The 17613-nt window shown below is 38.1% G+C and overlaps 2 protein-coding genes across 4 annotated transcripts in view; both read left to right on the top strand.

Moving 5' to 3' along the window:
* The first annotated feature begins 4180 nt into the window (after positions 1 to 4180).
* clic3 (chloride intracellular channel 3) lies at positions 4181 to 15496 on the top strand. Of its 2 annotated transcripts, none has more exons than XM_058057396.1 (7): positions 4181 to 4352; positions 4599 to 4686; positions 7022 to 7131; positions 11262 to 11387; positions 11456 to 11562; positions 13269 to 13444; positions 14934 to 15496. In XM_058057396.1, the coding sequence occupies exons 2-7, from the start codon at positions 4621 to 4623 to the stop codon at positions 15099 to 15101; spliced, it is 753 nt and encodes a 250-aa protein (XP_057913379.1). In that variant the 5' UTR covers positions 4181 to 4352; positions 4599 to 4620; the 3' UTR covers positions 15102 to 15496. The 2 variants fall into 2 exon arrangements, with proteins under 2 accessions (XP_057913379.1, XP_057913380.1); XM_058057397.1 differs by having other exon boundaries at positions 4185 to 4352; positions 4627 to 4686.
* Positions 15497 to 15993: 497 nt separating this feature from the next.
* The window catches only part of pnpla7a (patatin-like phospholipase domain containing 7a), a 36650-nt gene continuing 35030 nt past the window's right edge, over positions 15994 to 17613 (top strand). For both annotated transcript variants that reach the window (XM_058057115.1, XM_058057116.1), the window contains exons 1-3: positions 15994 to 16124; positions 16441 to 16495; positions 16933 to 17016. In XM_058057115.1, the coding sequence (XP_057913098.1) occupies positions 16442 to 16495; positions 16933 to 17016 (138 nt within the window). In that variant the 5' untranslated portion in view covers positions 15994 to 16124; position 16441. The remainder of the gene's footprint in view (positions 16125 to 16440; positions 16496 to 16932; positions 17017 to 17613) is intronic.

Here is a 17613-nt window from a genome sequence, read left to right as displayed (position 1 = left end):
ACTTTGATTACAGACTATAGACACAAAATTTAAGGTGGAACGGATGTAATAGGTATGAAATTTAAGGTGGGATGGACGTATTGAGGAATGCCAGTGTGTGTCTTCCATGGATTGGGATGTTTTGGTGTTGATATAAAATACTGTAACTTAATTAATGAAGGATGATGACCGGGGCTACTTCCTGGTTAATGAAGGATGATGACGGGACTACTTCCTGGTTCATGAAGGATAATGACCGAGACTACTTCCTGGTTCATGAAGGATGATGACCGGGGCTACTTCCTGGTTAATGAAGGATGATGACTGGGGCTACTTCCTGGATCGTGGAGATTAATGACCAAGACTACTTCCTGGTTAATGAAGGATGATGACCGGGGCTACTTCCTGGTTCATGAAGGATGATGACCAGGGCTACTTCCTGGTTCTTGAAGGATGATGACCGGGGCTACTTCCTGGTTCTTGAAGGATGATGACCTGGGCTACTTCCTGGTTCATGAAGGATGATGACTGGGGCGACTTCCTGGTTCATGAAGGATGATGACCAAGACTACTTCCTGGTTAATGAAGGATGATGACCATGGCTACTTCCTGGTTAATGAAGGATGATGACTAAGACTACTTCCTGGTTCATGAAGGATGATGACCAGGACTACTTCCTTGTTAATGAAGGATGATGACCAAGACTACTTCCTGGTTAATGAAGGATGATGACCGAGACTACTTCCTGGTTCATGAAGGATGATGACCAAGACTACTTCCTGGTTCATGAAGGATGATGACCGAGACTACTTCCTGGTTAATGAAGGATGATGACCGGGGTTACTTCCTGGTTAATGAAGGATGATGACCGGGGCTACTTCCTGGTTAATGAAGGATGATGACCGGGGCTACTTCCTGGTTCATGAAGGATGATGACCGGGGCTACTTCCTGGTTAATGAAGGATGATGACCAGGGCTACTTCCTGATTCATGAAGGATGATGACCAGGGCTACTTCCTGGTTCATGAAGGATGACCAAGACTACTTCCTGGTTAATGAAGGATGATGACCGGGGCTACTTCCTGGTTCATGAAGGATGATGACCAGGGTTACTTCCTGCTTCTTGAAGGATGATGACCGGTGCTACTTCCTGGTTCTTGAAGGATGATGACCGGGACTACTTCCTGGTTCTTGAAAGATGATGACTGGCACTACTTCCTGGTTCTTGAAGGATGATGACCGGGACTACTTCCTGTTTTTTTCGGCAGGGTGGTTCATGAAAAATAATGATCTAGGCTAATTTTTGGTTCATGCAGAACAATGACCGAGGTCACTTTTGGGTTTATTGAGAATGATGACCTTGGCTACTTCCTGGATTGTGATTAATGATCTAGAAAACTTGGTTCATGGAGGATGATGACCTACGTTCTAAATTTCATTTCTTTCTTTCAGAAGAGAAAAAGTTTAACTACTTCAGATACGTTCATTTCCGCGTCTCTTATTCTCCTGGTGCAGGTTTTGCACACAGTAATTCGTTTTTTGTTCATGACCTCGTAATTTACAAAGGTGAATGAAATGATCCTAGGGAGCATGTCGACACATCATGGTGTTAATCACTGCTACTTTCCACAGAAATGTGATCCACACCCTTGTTGTTTGTTCCTCATTGGACGTTAATAGATGCATTTAATGGGACCATTATGTGGGAAAATTTGTTGTCTAGCTGGAAATGACATAATAATCACATTTTACTCAACACACTCACTGAATAATCTGAAGTATTTTCATGTATTTTTCGAGTTATCCTGTTCATGTCTTTGGTCCATGTAGCAGTCACACAACACACTGCACTTGCAACGAACCAAGACCCATGTCTCATTGAGTCTCAGTCAGGATTCAGACCATTGCGTCCACACTTTCCACACTAAAAGAAGCGAAAAAGCAGAGCAAGCACAACACAGTTCAATTAAAACCAGGATTAGCCTAATTACCAGGAAATTACCTGTGATCTCCTCCAGGCAGGGAGGGGCTCGTCTTGCAGAAGTGCGTTACACAGTCTTCCCAGCTTGGTACTCTTGCATCAAAGGCTCTCTCATTCGTGAGACTGGGAAAGAAGACAATGTTTAGCATTCTCCTCAAGTCAAAAGTCCTCCAAGGTTGCTGAGAACTAAGTAATAATAAGTAATAATAGTTCCACTTTTGCTCCACTTCATGGAGGAACAATGACCTAGGCTAATTCCTGGTTAATAGAAGGACTTAAACAACTTGCTGGTTGATAAAGGAGGATAACCTAGGCTACTTCCTGGTTCATGGAGGATGATAACCTAGGCTACTTCCTGGTTCATGGAGGATGATGACCTAGGCTACTTCCTGGTTCATGGAGGATGATGACCTAGGCTAATTCCTAGTTAATAGAGGTGAAGGACTTAAACAACTTGCTAGTTGGTAAAGGAGGATAACCTAGGCTACTTCCTGGTTCATGGAGGATCATGACCTAGGCTACTTCCTGGTTCATGGAGGATGATAACCTAGGCTACTTCCTGGTTCATGGAGGATGATAACCTAGGCTACTTCCTGGTTCATGGAGGATGATAACCAAGGCTACTTCCTGGTTAATAGAGGATGATAACCTAGGCTACTTCTTGGTTCATGGAGGATGATAACCTAGGCTACTTCCTGGTTCATGGAGGATGATAACCTAGGCTACTTCCTGGTTCATGGAGGATGATAACCAAGGCTACTTCCTGGTTAATAGAGGATGATAACCTAGGCTACTTCCTGGTTCACAGAGGATGATAACCTAGGCTACTTCCTGGTTCATGGAGGATGATGACCTAGGCTAATTCCTGGTTAATAGAGGTGAAGGACTTAAACAACTTGCTGGTTGATAGAGGAGGATAACCTAGGCTACTTCCTGGTTCATGGAGGATGATAACCTAGGCTACTTCCTGGTTCATGGAGGATGATAACCTCGGCTACTTCCTGGTTCATAACGGATGACAACCTAGGCTACTTCCTGGTTCATGGAGGATGATAACCTAGGCTACTTCCTGGTTCATGGAGGACGATAACCTAGGCTACTTCCTGGTTCATGGAGGACGATAACCTAGGCTACTTCCTGGTTCATGGAGGATGATAACCTAGGCTACTTCCTGGTTCAGGGAGGACCATAACCTAGGCTACTTCCTGGTTCATGGAGGATCATAACCTAGGCTACTTCCTGGTTCGTGGAGGATGATAACCTAGGGTACTTGCTGGTTCATGGAGGATGATAACCGAGGCTACTTCCTTGGTTCATGGGGGATTGTGACTGAGGCTATGTCCTGGTTCATGGAGATTCATGACCTAGGCTATTTCCTGGTTGATGGAAAAAGACAGAGGCTACTTCCTGGTTCATGGAAAACAATGACCAAAACAACCGCATGCTTAATGGAACACAATTACATAATTTCCCCATCATTTTGACCTATTTTTTTGGTGTGAGGGGAATAATGACCTAGGCTACTTCCTGGTTCATGGAGGATGATAACCTAGGCTACTTCCTGGTTCATGGATGATGATAACCTAGGCTACTTCCTGGTTCATGGAGGATGATAACCGAGGCTACTTTCTTGGTTCATGGGGGATTGTGACTGAGGCTACGTCCTGGTTGATGGAGATTCATAACCTCGGCTATGTCCTGGTCGATGGAAAAAGAGAGAGGCTACTTCCTGGTTCATGGAGAACAATGACCAAAAGCCTCATTTTGACCTATTTTCTTGCAAGGGAAATAATGACCTAGGCTACTTCCTGGTTCATGGAGAGTACCTCCTAGTTCATAAAGAATGACCTTGACCAGGATCATAGACTATGTCCTGGTTGGTGCAGGATGATGTAAGACAACCATGGTTGTACTGTTTTGATTTTGAGATGTAGAAATATTTGGTAAATTCCTCTTAGAAAAGCAAGAGCAGAATCGTATTAGTTTTTTCCGTTCCTTTGTTAGCCAGCAGTGGGACTGGAGTCTTCCATTTGGTTTCTACAAATGCATTATAATCATGAAGCTATGCGTGTTTGTTTTTATGTCCAGCTGTTAGTGAACCGGTTACTTTTTCTTTAGTATTGTAAGCAAAGTTATGACACCGGTGCTGATTTATTTATTTTTTTTCAGAAAATAAATGCTGAAAGGCCCGAGAGGAGAGATGCAGACTGACTGGTCAGACTGGTAAATCTGGGAGGGGGTGTGGCTTGCCAGGTGTGGTGTGACATCAAGCAAATACCTGCAAACTGACAGATGACTGTGGACGGGGGAGGACGGATGGAAAATTACATTTAAATCTTTTCAGTCGGGTGGAGGACAAATTAAGTAACCCGTGCTGAGAGTGACTTTCACTGTGAGTACAAACTTTTGATAGTCATTAAAAAAACAATAACACCGATTTTTGGGTAATCCTTTGCAATAAGGTACACAAAATCCCAATATTTAATGAGGAATAAACCTAGCCAACCCTAAGCACTACCTCATTAGTTCTTAAGTAACTACTCTAAATTGATGTGCCTTAATTCCTCAGTAACTTTTGTGTACCTTCTTGCAAAGTGAGATCACTTTTGTCACCAAATAATGAAATGTGTCTTTGCAGCAACATAACAAAAAATTTGTGCATGCAGAGGGGACAGATGGACCAAAAAAGGGTGGCTGATACCCCGGAGATTGAACTGTTTGTCAAGGTGGGGCCTGCATTGTTTACATGTACTCTCAAGAAAAAACAGAATATATACTTTGTTAGCTAAACACCAAAATATAAATGTATTATTGTTATTTAAAAAAAAAGAGAAACAAAATATCTTCACTTATATTTATTTTTTTTTTCTTATTTTTAAAAATTTTTTTTAGCATTCACAACCTTAAAAATGCCTTTATTTATTTATTACAAAAAACTAATTTTTAAACATTAAAAGCAGGAACATATGATTATTTTTGAAAGGGTTTTTCTTTAGTTGCTAAAGTGAACCATTAAAGACATCATGTCCAGGCACGTGGCGGCGAGCAAGACCAAACGAATAAATCACCATTTTGAGAGGTTGTTTAGGTTGATTTTATTTTATTGTATTTAAATGTGGGCGTGACATCATCCCTCAACTTGAAATTCCTGAGATGTTGGACGTGAAGGTAGTCTCGGGGCGGAGCAGGCTCTGCAAGATGTCATCACAATTTGGTCAGATGCAGACGCCAGAAGCCACTCTGGAAGGTTTGGCGTGACATTTGACAAAGTTAATAATTGGCAAATTATCACCCGCGATTTGTCCCGTATCCAGGGTTCCAATTTGGGCTCATTTGGTCAGAGTCTGTGGAGAGAGTTTGCCAGAATATGAGCCTCGGGTCTGCGGCCGGTTCTAATCCAAATATTTTGGCATTTTTCAACATTTTAGTTCACTGACTTTGTTGTTCATCCCATCACGCTTGCATTGACTGGCCACAGCATTAGCTACACTTACACAGTAGCACAACTGCGGCATCAAGCATTCTGCATGTATGGCTAACTTAAGCATGCGAAAATATTACCCCCCTCTCAGTACATTGCAGTATGACCCTTGCAATCCTAAACTTGTTTTATAACGTACACGGTGCTTTACACAAATTCGGCACGATTGTGCATCAGTCACTGATGATATATACATTTCATGATATATATATATATATATATATATATATATTTATTTCGTCTGCCTGCTTGTGGTACTTAACGTGGTGCTTTTGAGAAAAATACAGTCAACAACTTCACGTATTGTTGGTAATTACAAATAATTTTCAAAATAAAGTCTCAAGGATCACTTACACACATACACAGTACACATGTAGCCGAATAATAAACAATATACACAGCAACTTCAGATCAATTCATGTCCATTTCAGACTTAAAATAATATACCTGCCTATTTAGGGTTAAACCACGCCCACGTCCTCTGTAAAAGTAATTTAGATGCGTGAACAGATAAGATAGTTTAGTTTAGTTTCTAAAGTTTATTGCCTTTTGTACGATATATAATATAATATTGATAATCTGCAATAATTTGTAGAAAAATTAGCGTCCAGCAAAATATGTTATATAAAAACAAGATTGAGGATACCAGCGGCTGAAATGAGTTTGGATGCCTCCCGGACGCCTCCCTTGTGAGGTGTTCTGGGCATGCCTAGCCGGGAGAAGGCCCCAGAGCAGACCTAGGACACCAGACACGCTGGAGGGATTATTTCTCACAGCTAGACTGGGAACACCTTGGTGTCCCGTTCAGGACTTCACTACTGAGACTGCTCACCCAAAAAAAAAAACAAAAAAAAGGAAATCAGGAAGGAGTCAAACACTGCACTGCATTGTGCTTTGTGCTTTTTTGTGCATGCACAACACATACACAACAAAACTGGATTGGCATCATACCCCGCGGTGTGAACGTAGCCTATGATGTGTATGATGTCGTGCTGTTACTGAGGCACTTCATACTTTCCACCACACGATGGCAAAAAATACTAAACAAAAAGTATATTGCATTTGAAAGGATGCACATTTTATGATATATTTCTATATATATATTTCTTATTAGTGTTTGACTATAATTTGACCATAATGTGCGATGATGATGATGATATCCTAGTATGGAAAAAGTATATGATGGCAAGCTAGCAGCTTTACACGATGTGTAGACTGCACCCATGAGACCTAGATACCTGAGACCTGTGTGAAAACAGCTGGCAACACAACCACTGGTGCAGCCCCAGACCGTCGCACTACCGCTACAATGACCTTGCCGCTCAGTTGCGTTGCCAGCGATTCAGACAAAAATTGAGTCGTTTGTCATTTTCAGTGCAAAATAAATCTATACTGCTGTATAAGCTGTACACTGACTACTCTGAAGTATATCCAAATGTCCTTACTATAGAATTTAAATACATTCAGTCATATTACAAGATTAAAAGTTGTGTATTATTGTGATTTCTAAGCATCCATTTGTATGGCATCATATATTATGACTTGTCACATGCCAACATTGTCTTGTTTTTGCCTCTCAGGCCAGCAGTGATGCCGAGAGTGTGGGCAATTGTCCTTTCTGTCAGAGACTCTTCATGATTCTCTGGTTAAAGGGAGCCATCTTTAAGATCACCACCGTGGACATGAAGCGGTAAGCCCTGTTTTTAAAATGCATTGATCTATTTTTGACTCATAACTTACAGACGAAACCTACATATATTTCACAACACAGTACTTGTTTGCAGTTTGCAGCCTTTTCGTAGGCCGGCAAGATTTTTTTCAACAGACTCTGAGAGCCAGTATCACAAACCAGTATAAAAATGATAGTTAATACAAACCACACCGGGGTTTCAAACCAACCAACGATGCACTACACAGGTGGGAACTCCAGCACATTAACAGCCTCCAGTTTTCACTCAGCCAAATGTGACGAGCATAAATTGAACGGTTCAATAATGAAAGGTTCAAATAATTCCAAACATCTACACTGCTACATCATCTAAACCAGGGGTCTCAAACTCTTTTTTTTTCTTGTCAAACAGGTTTTTCATCTTTATTTTATTTTTTATTTTTTCCTCAAACTCAATTTACCTGTGCCCACTGGCGCTTGGGTCCGGGTGAGGCTGGGCCGCATCAGGTTTAATAAAAAAACAAAAACGCATTTATTAAAAACAGAAAAAAACAAAAAAAAAAACTGTTTAAAAAAAAACAAACACTTTTTGAATGCTTTGGTTCCGGTTTGTCCACAAGAAAAGCTCTAATAGAACATTCCACTGTTGTTAATTTTTATTTACTACACAAAATAAGATGAAAAAATAAATTAGCATATCAAAATAAAGAAAATAAATCAATCAGTAATAAATAAATACAATAATAATAAAACAGCAAATAAGAAAAATGTAAGAAACCACATATAGTTGGTGGGTAGAGAAATAATTTTTTTTCTGATTCAAATTAACAGTATTGGTAATGGTAATGGTTTAATTTCATTTGAACATGCATCAGATTACAATTGAGTGCATCACATAATCAGTTATGATCCAGTTCCACATTCCAAAAGGAGTAGGAAGAAGCAAAGCTTATTAAATCCTACCCCTCCATCTGGTACTTTTACAATCAGTAACTGTTACATTTGTTCACTTCCTGCTTTCCGTAATACAGTTTAAGGTTTCTTTTATTTTTTTATTTAATTTTTCATTTTTTTTATAATAATGTACCCTGTACCGAAGTACGAGGTGATATGAGCATCCAATGCCATAATGTGTACCATAGTAAGTGTCAATATAGTGATATATATAGCACATCATGACTGGTTCAAGACTCTTCATCCTTGTATTTAGCAAACATCAACTGCTTGTATTGTTTCTTGAATTGGCTCATCGTTGTGCATTGTTTGAGGTCCTTACTCAATCCATTCCATAGTTTGATTCCACATACTGAAATGCTATGGCTTTTTAACGTAGTCCTAGCATAGAAGTGTTTCAAATGTAGTTCTTCCCTGAGATCAATTTCTCCTCTCTTGTAGAGAAGTATTGGATGACATTTTTAGCTAATTGGTTATTTTTTGCCTTATGCATTATTTTAGCTGTTTGAAGATGAACTATATCAGCAAGTTGAAGTATTTGTGATTTTAGAAATAAGGAGTTAGTATGTTCTCTGTAGGCAGCATTATGAATTATCCTTACTGACCTTTTTTGCAGTACATTTAGCAAGTGAAGATTGCTTTTATAGTTATTAGCCCATATTTCCACACAATAAGTAAGATATGGTAGAACCAGAGAGCAATAAAGAGTGTGGAGTGATTTCTGATTGAGAACTAATTTTGCTTTTTTCAATATTGAAATATTTCTGGCCACCTTATGTTGTATATTTGTAATATGAGGTTTCCAGCTCATATTTTCATCTATTGTGATCCCCAGAAATGTATTTTCGTTCACCCTTTCAATGTCTACACCGTCTATTTGTATTTGCTGGTGCGTGTCTCTTCTGCTGTTAGCAAACAGCATGATTTTAGTTTTACTTAAGTTCAAGGACAATCTATTATCTTCAAAGCATCTTTTTAGTGTGACCATTTCTTCTCTGACCTTTCTAATAATTTTGTCTGTACTCCCTCCAGAACAACAGTATTAAAATTAACATTAAAGAAACTTAACCATTTTACCTAATTAGCAAGTTAGCATTGTTACATCTGGGAGCAGCGTCGTAACTTGCAAAATCGCATCAATTGTATCGTGTGTGCACACAGCTTTAAGCTGTCATTTCTGGGTACATGATACCATATAGCAGAGGTAGGGAACCTATGGCTCGGGAGCCAGGTAGGGCTCTTTTGATGACTGTATCTGGCTCTCGAGCATTTCTTACCACAATAAAAATGTATTTTTGCTAACATTTTAAAGTAAACATCACAGAAATGACTGTTAAATAATATTAAAAATCAAAACTTTCTTATGCATTTTAATTCGTCCATCTATATTCTACTGCAATACGGCCAATCATATCCATCTTTCCTGATGATATTTTCCAGGTCAAACACCAAAACTTATTATTACTGGGTAATGCTGTAGTCTACCTTGGTCATTGAGATGTCAACATGTAAATGTAAACTTTCCTCCTTTAGTCAAATAGTCACCTAGCTAAAGCTGCAGAACCAAGCCTTCTGGTGAAGATGGCCAAAAGAATGAAATATACTGAGTACGGTTCAAAACCATGCAGCAGCAGAAGTTGCATTAATGGCAGCAAGTATTTGATTTATTATTGGACACTGCGCTGCTCACGAATGTATGCTGGCCACACCCCATTGGTGTGGGTGGGGTAGTGTGCCTGGTCTACATAATTAGAGCCCATTACATCTAAAACTGTTGGTCTTACATAAAAATGCACACATTTTATTGCATTCAAAATGTATATGGCTCTCACAGATACACATTTTAAAATATCTGGCCTTCATGGCTCTCTTAGCCAAAAAGGTTCCCGACCCCTGCCATATAGCATCCATATCAGACATTAAACTTTCATATCAAGGTGGGGGCCTCAAACTAGAGTCCCGCGGGCCACATGTGATGTAAACAGTTCACAACCTAAGTTTACCTTAGCATGCCAAAAATATTAAACCTTCAAAGTAAAATATATCTACTTACCAGAGATTTCTTATCAGTCAACCAATCAGAACTGGGGGCCTGCACGTTGCTTTTGAGGTTAAAAAAATGTACATCTACAAATCTAAAAAATACAATATTTATACATTTTTTTAAAAGATATATTTAATATATTATTACATAATGGATATGCACATACAGAGTATGAATAATTAATGATAAGGAATGTCAAAATAGGTAAAAAATAATAATGAAAAATTCGACATTTTGTGACATTTTCATCGTCAATGAATAAATAATAATGAATAAATAATATGATATGTATGTTACCAATATTCATTCATTCATTCATTTTCTACCACTTTTCCTCATGAGGGATGCTGGAGCCTATCCCAGCTGTCTTCGGGCGAGAGGCGGGGTACACCCTGGACTGGTGGCCAGCCAATCACAGGGCACATATAGACAAACAACCATTCACACTCACATTCATACCTATGGACAATTTGGAGTGGCCAATTAACCTAGCATGTTTTTGGAATGTGGGAGGAAACCGGAGTACCCGGAGAAAAGCCACGCATGCACGGGGAGAACATGCAAACTCCACACAGAGATGGCAGAGCGTGGAATTGAACCCTGGTCTCCTAGCTGTGAGGTCTGCGCGCTAACCACTCTACCGCCGTGCCGCCCTGTTCCCAAAATTACACAGAAAAAAATATCTGGTCTTATTTATTTCCAAAAACAAAATATGCCCCCACACTTTTAATTACCACGCTCTAGCTGAAATGGAACACAAATCAAGTGTTGTCGTCTTAGCACTATTAATAGTAACATTAGCATCGATGCAAGTGCTAACATCACACAGGAGTTGTACTGGCCATTTAAGAAGCCCGGCAGGGTTGCCATGGTGATGACAGACCCCTATGACTTTACTTCACAACAACTTAGATGTAATGTAACTTGATGTAATGCAGTGCTTCTCAAATAGTGGGGTGGGGGGTACTGTCGCGGGTGCATAAGAGGGAGGGAGTACTGTCAATGTGCAGACCTGCCAACATGTAAAAATGGAAACATGGAATTTGACCCTTGAATTTGCTTCTCCATTTTCTTGCCATTTCCTGGTTTCAGTTTCAGATAACTAAATACATATAGTACGTTTTGACATTTGTTTACATTTGTTGTGCGCCAGAGCACCGCACGTGCTGAAGACCTTGGCTCCGGGTTCTCAGCCTCCCTTCCTGCTGTACAACGGCGAGCTCAAAACAGACACCAATAAGATTGAGGAGTTCCTGGAGGAGAAATTAGCGCCGCCACAGTGAGAGAAGCACAGCACAGAACCTTCATGGAAACCATGTTGCATTTAATGAGCCCTTCCCTTGACAGGTACGCAAAACTGGGCTGTCGATACAAGGAGTCCACCTCCATTGGAGAAGACATCTTCCGGAAATTCTCAGCATACATAAAGAATCCCAACACTGGATTGAATGACAGTAAGATAAACAACATAGAACATACAATATACAATATAAAATATTATTATATAAACTTTATCCTTCTAGTGACTCCAGGTCTTATGAGTCAGTCACTTAAGTGACTTGGGTATTCATCACAATTTTCAGCAACAAGTTTCCCCCGTGCGTCAGTGAAACTTGTGGGCGGAGCCAGTGAATTGTTTGTTTGGCATAATCTATCTGTCGAATGTTAGGGCCAAATCGTAGAATTTGAGAATAAAAGTCATACATTTCAGAGAAAAAAAGGCATAGTTACGCCATCTATGATAACTACAGAAGCATGAATGTTGGATCTCAGGATAGCTATAGCTATGATGCATTCAATGACTGTCGGAAAAACTTTCACAGGGTTGCACGGTGACTAATTGGTGATGGCAAGGACCATACTCTATCTGTCGAATATTAGGGCCAAATCGTAGAATTTGAGAATAAAAGTCGTACATTTCAGAGAAAAAAAGGCATAAATTGACGAGTGTAAAAGTCGTAAAATTTCAGAGAAAAAAGTTAATAATAGCTATTATTACCTTTGAATGTGTTTTCATAGCTGTCCCATTCAATGCCTGTTACAACGGCATATATTATATTATATTATATTATATTATATTATATTATATTATATTATATTATATTATATTATATTATATTATATTATATTATATTATATTATATTATATTATATTATATTATATTATATTATATTATATTATATTATATTATATTATATTATATTATATTATATTATATTATATTATATTATATTATATTATATTATATTATATTATATTATATTATATTATATTATATTATATTATATTATATTATATTATATTATATTATATTATATTATATTATATTATATTATATTATATTGGATATTATATTATTATGAAAATAAAGTTTACAGTTTCCCTCCACGTAAGGCCTCCTTTTTCTTAGCCGTCTCAGGCAATGCCTGGAACATAAAAATACGACTTTTGTTCTCGTAATTTTACGACTTTACTCTTGTAATGTTACAGTAATTTTGGTAATTTGGTAATCAGCGCCAAGATGGCCGTGACGGCGCACCAGGGAGAGGTGTCCACATTTTCAGCTTGGCACAGTGAAAATTTTGTGACAAAACAGTGCACTGAAAGCTCGCCAACTCCAATCTGGTCTATTCGCAGCGCAGGTGGAGCGCGCCCTGCGCCGTGGCTGACAGGCGCACAGTGTACACACGTCACCAAAACCTCACACTCAGGTTTTTCAATAAACAATCACAGCAACCACTTACTGAACCAGCATGTACACATTTTTGTATGAATTTATGTTTCTTTAAAAAAAAATCTCAGATTATTTTAATACTTCATCGTAACAGGCACTACCTGAGACATCTATAAAAAGAGGGGACTTGTATTACCTTTGGCCTTGGTAATATTATGACTTTTATTCTCCTAAATTTACGACTTTACTCTTGTAATATTACAAGTTTTTTCTCTTGAATTTACGGCTTTATTGCTGTAAATTTACAACCTTATTGTGAAAGTCTCAGATCATTCCAAAAACATGCATGTTAGCTTCATTGGCCACTCCAAATTGTCCATAGGTATGAATGTGAGTGGGAATGGTTGTTTGTCTATATGACTTGTAGTATCAGAGAAGCTAGTAAGAACAAGAAAGGATAACAATGATAATATGTTTTTTTCCAGTGCTGCAGAAGAAATTCTTATCAACGCTGGTGAAGCTCAACATGTACTTGGAGACACCGCTCACTCATGAGCTGGACCAGAACCCGCATGCCACAGAGTCTTGTCGTCCCTACCTGGACGGGGACACGCTGACTTTGGCTGACTGCAACCTGCTTCCCAAACTCAACATTGTTAAGGTGAGACTTGCAGGAAGCCATATTTGGGTGTAGGTTTTAAACGTACAGAAGGATAGAAAATTTACAGAAAATTAATGGATGGATGGATGGATGGATAATTAATGTATATCATAATTACATTGGACTTTTAGGACCATATTGAAAAAGAAAATCTAAAGAATAAAGTTGTAAATTTATGAGAAAAAAGTAATACATTTATGAGAAAAAAGTTGTAATAATGTATTTTTTTCTGTAATATTTCAGCTTTATGCTACCAAAATGGCATGATTATTGTTGTTCTTGTAAAAAAATGTCTTATTATTTATTTATTTTAGTTATTATTAATATTTTGACTTCATTCTTTTAACATTATAACTTTATATAACTATACATTTTCCAAAAAATAAGAATTTTTATTCATTATTTTGTGTGTTTCTCATCGTGTAACAACTTTTAAAATAATAATGTGTTTGATATTCTAGTTCCTCATAATATTTCAACATTATTCTCGTAAATTACAACTTTTCGTCATTAGATTAGAAGTTTTTTTGGTTAATATTTTGACTTTATTCTTGTGAAATTACTGATGTTGTTTTCCCATTTCTGCTGTTGCTTTTTCCTTTTTAGTTGAACTTTCTTTTTGTAAATTAATTTTTTTTAATTAGGACTTTACTGACATACTGTAATATTTTGACTTCATTCTTGTAACATTATAACTTTATATAACTCTACATTTTCCAAAAATGAAGAATTTATTTATTGCTTTGTGTGTTTCTCATCATGTAACAACTTTTTAAAAAATAATGTGTTTGATGTTATATTTCCCCATAGTATTTCAACATTATTCTCGTAAAATTACAACTTTTTCCTCATTAGATTAGAAGTTTTTTTTGTTAACATTTTGACTTTATTCTTGTGAAATTACTGATGTTTTTTTTTCATTTCTGCTGTTGCTTTTTCCTTTTTAGTTGAACTTTCTTTTTGTAAATTTTATTTTTTTAATTAGGACTTTACTGACATACTGTAATATTTTTTAAAAATATTTTTTTACATTTTTTTCATTCTTGTAACATTATGATTTTATATAACTATACATTTTCCAAAAATGAGGAATTTATTCATTGTTTTGTGTGTTCCTCATCATGTAACAACTTTTAAAATGTGTTTGATGTTTTATTTCCTCATAATATTTCAACATTATTCTTGTAAAATTACAACTTTTCCCCATAGAAGTTTCTTCACTTAATATTTTAACTTTATTAATTCATTCATTTTCTACCGCTTATCCTCACGAGTGTCACGGGGGTGCTGGAGCCTATCCCAGCTGTCTTCAGGGGAGAGGCGGGGTACAACTTTCAATATTGAAAGTGTTTTTGATCAGGATGAAGAAACCAAATACAATTCACTTGGTAAACTTGTGTCTTTTGGCTCCCTGGCTCATTTTGATGAGGGCGTGGCCAAGCTCTGATTACTACTCCTACTACCACTTTGTCGTCTCTATCGCCCCCAGGTGGTGTGTAAGAAGTATCGCGACTTTGACATCCCTGCAGAGCTGAAGGGTCTCACACGTTACCTGGACAACGCCTCCAAAAAAGACGAGTTTCGCTTCACCTGCCCCAATGACGCAGAGATCCTCATCGCGTACCAATCTGTGGCAAAATATCTGAATGCAAAATAGACGCACCGGGAAAGAATTGTAACGTATTGAGTGCTTTGTTGATTGCAATAACATGTGATAAAACATCTTGTATGCTGCATTGACTTATCGATTTATTCCAAGAGCGTGGAATCAGTTAATGCCCAATGACTTTATGTATTATTAGAATATTTTTGTATGCATCTGCTTGGTATAAGGTGCAATGAAAGAATAACATGTTAATGTTAATGTACTCATCAGTATATGCTTTAGGTTTTACGGCATCTTTTGTTTACTAATATGTACATACTGTATCTTTGTCATAATCCATCCTCGCGTATTTGTTTTAAATAGGTTATTTCTGTCAGAGTCAGAGGGGAAAAACACTGTGTGTTTCCTTTGTTTTCTTTCCAAATAACTTAATAAAAATGAAATGCCAAAACCTGATTGACTTTTTAATGATTGTAGGAAGCATTCAAATGTTAACAGGCAATACTTTTCCGCTATAACTTCATGAAAGTGTGTTCATGTTGCTCTATAGGTAGATACTAAATCGCAAACAGTATGTATTACATGGGCAACTATAAATGTATTTTAATACATGTACCAGAATCTGCCCCATATGTATTTATACCTCTCAAATTGTCTGTACAACCTTGAATGCATCATACAATATCTGCACTATATTATATGTAGGTGTACAATGTTACATTCCTTCTGCTATTTTAACCATTGTATATATATCTATATCTTATCTGTAAAACAAAAAAAAAACTCCGCAGAATTGACATCAAAATGAACGAAACGGTGCAGGAAGCACAAAAAAAGATAGTGGAACTCCCAACAATGTAAACAGGAAAATGCGGAAGTATATGACCCAAACTGATTGGATGACACCATCCAGCGGTACCATAGTAACAGCAAAAAGGCTGCTCATTGGTTAATGGCGTAAAATGGGCGTGCTAAACAAGTGACAGCGTAGATCAAACTTTGTTAGCTTGCTGCTAATTTTCCGAGTTGGAAATGTCCTATACTTGACACAGTCCCGCTGGGAATCAACGGAAAGTAAGTCCGCTCTTTCACGCACACACGGAATCTCTGCGCCGAACGTTGGCTTCGTTCTTTTATCGACTGTAGCGTCCGTTAGCTATTAGCTTGCATGCTAATGTTATTGTAGCTAACATCGTTGATGGAAAGTCACCTTTTGTTAACATCGGTTCGTTTAAAGTTGCATTCAAGGCGTACAATTATATTTATGGGCCGCATTTGTTGCAATTTCACGTCAAATTATTGTTGTATCCTTAGCACAGCACATCAACTTGATGCCCCTCTTGTTTGCAGCAATGTAGGATATTAAAATGAAATCATTCCTCTGATGCAGGATGAGCTGCCACACGGACGGCGACGATGGAGACCTCTGCGGATGGGCGAGTTCAGTAAGTTGTACGAATGGCTTCAACTTGTCATGTGCAATATCAGCAGTGTATGGTAAACATTGTTTTAGCACCAGCAGGGAACGTTTCCCTTTTCCTGATTCCTCTATTCTTGTCTCCGAAACCTCTTCTCTGCAACATTTTTGAAGGAAGTCGCACAAAGTGCGGATAGGTTAGGAGAGAAAAGCACCTAAGAGCTTGTATAATTGCAGAAGTAGTTTTGCTGGAATGTATCCAAGTGGGTCAGACTGCATTTTTGTAATGGCAGGTGAATACAGGTACCCCCCCCCCCCCCCCCCCCCCCCACACACACACACACACAATTAACTCGTATAAGGCAAGGGAAAATGTATAATGGAGCATGAGGCAGACCTATTGTCACTATGATATCCTGTTTGGTTAAGAATGAAATCAACATGGGCCTCCACTCGTGTGTGCAGATGCTGGTACACGGCAAGAACGACATCACGGCCGTGACAACCCGAGTGCAACAGTTTGTGGAGGAGAGGATGCAGACCACCATGGTACGTGTGATGTGAACAACGTGGGGCTGCTTGTGTTTATGCACTCAATGGCAATTCTTTACTGTTCTGAATTTCTACTTGCAATGCTGTCGGTGAAAGTGTAGCCAGACAGTATGTAGAATGAGCCTCAAAGGCAGAGCAGAGGACCAAATGGTGGAAGCTGAAACAAGACAAGTGTTGTAGGCTTTTTAGGAGTTGAGACAGGCGGTTCTGATCAGGGAGACCGGTAGGAGAGTACTTGGTGTGTCACCTGGAAAGAAAGCTGATAAAGAGACTTGGTGGTGGACTGAGGAGGTGCAGGAGTGTATACAGTCAAAAAGGTTAGCTAAGAAGAAGTGGGACATGGAGAGGACTGAAGAGAGTAGACAGGAGTACAGGGAAATGAATCGTAAGGTGAAAGTGGAGGTGGCAAAGGCCAAACAGGTCTATGATGACTTTAACCCTAGGTTGAACAGTAAGAAAGGAAATATGGATCTCTACAGGTTGCAGCAGGTTAGGGTGGTCAATTATTATTATTATTATTATTATTATTATTATTATTATTATTATTATTATTATTATTATTATTATTATTATTATTATTATTATTATTATTAT

The sequence above is a fragment of the Doryrhamphus excisus genome, chromosome 19 (assembly GCF_030265055.1).
Source record: "Doryrhamphus excisus isolate RoL2022-K1 chromosome 19, RoL_Dexc_1.0, whole genome shotgun sequence".
Classification (NCBI taxonomy): domain Eukaryota; kingdom Metazoa; phylum Chordata; class Actinopteri; order Syngnathiformes; family Syngnathidae; genus Doryrhamphus; species Doryrhamphus excisus.
This window is presented reverse-complemented; position numbering and strand designations above follow the sequence as displayed.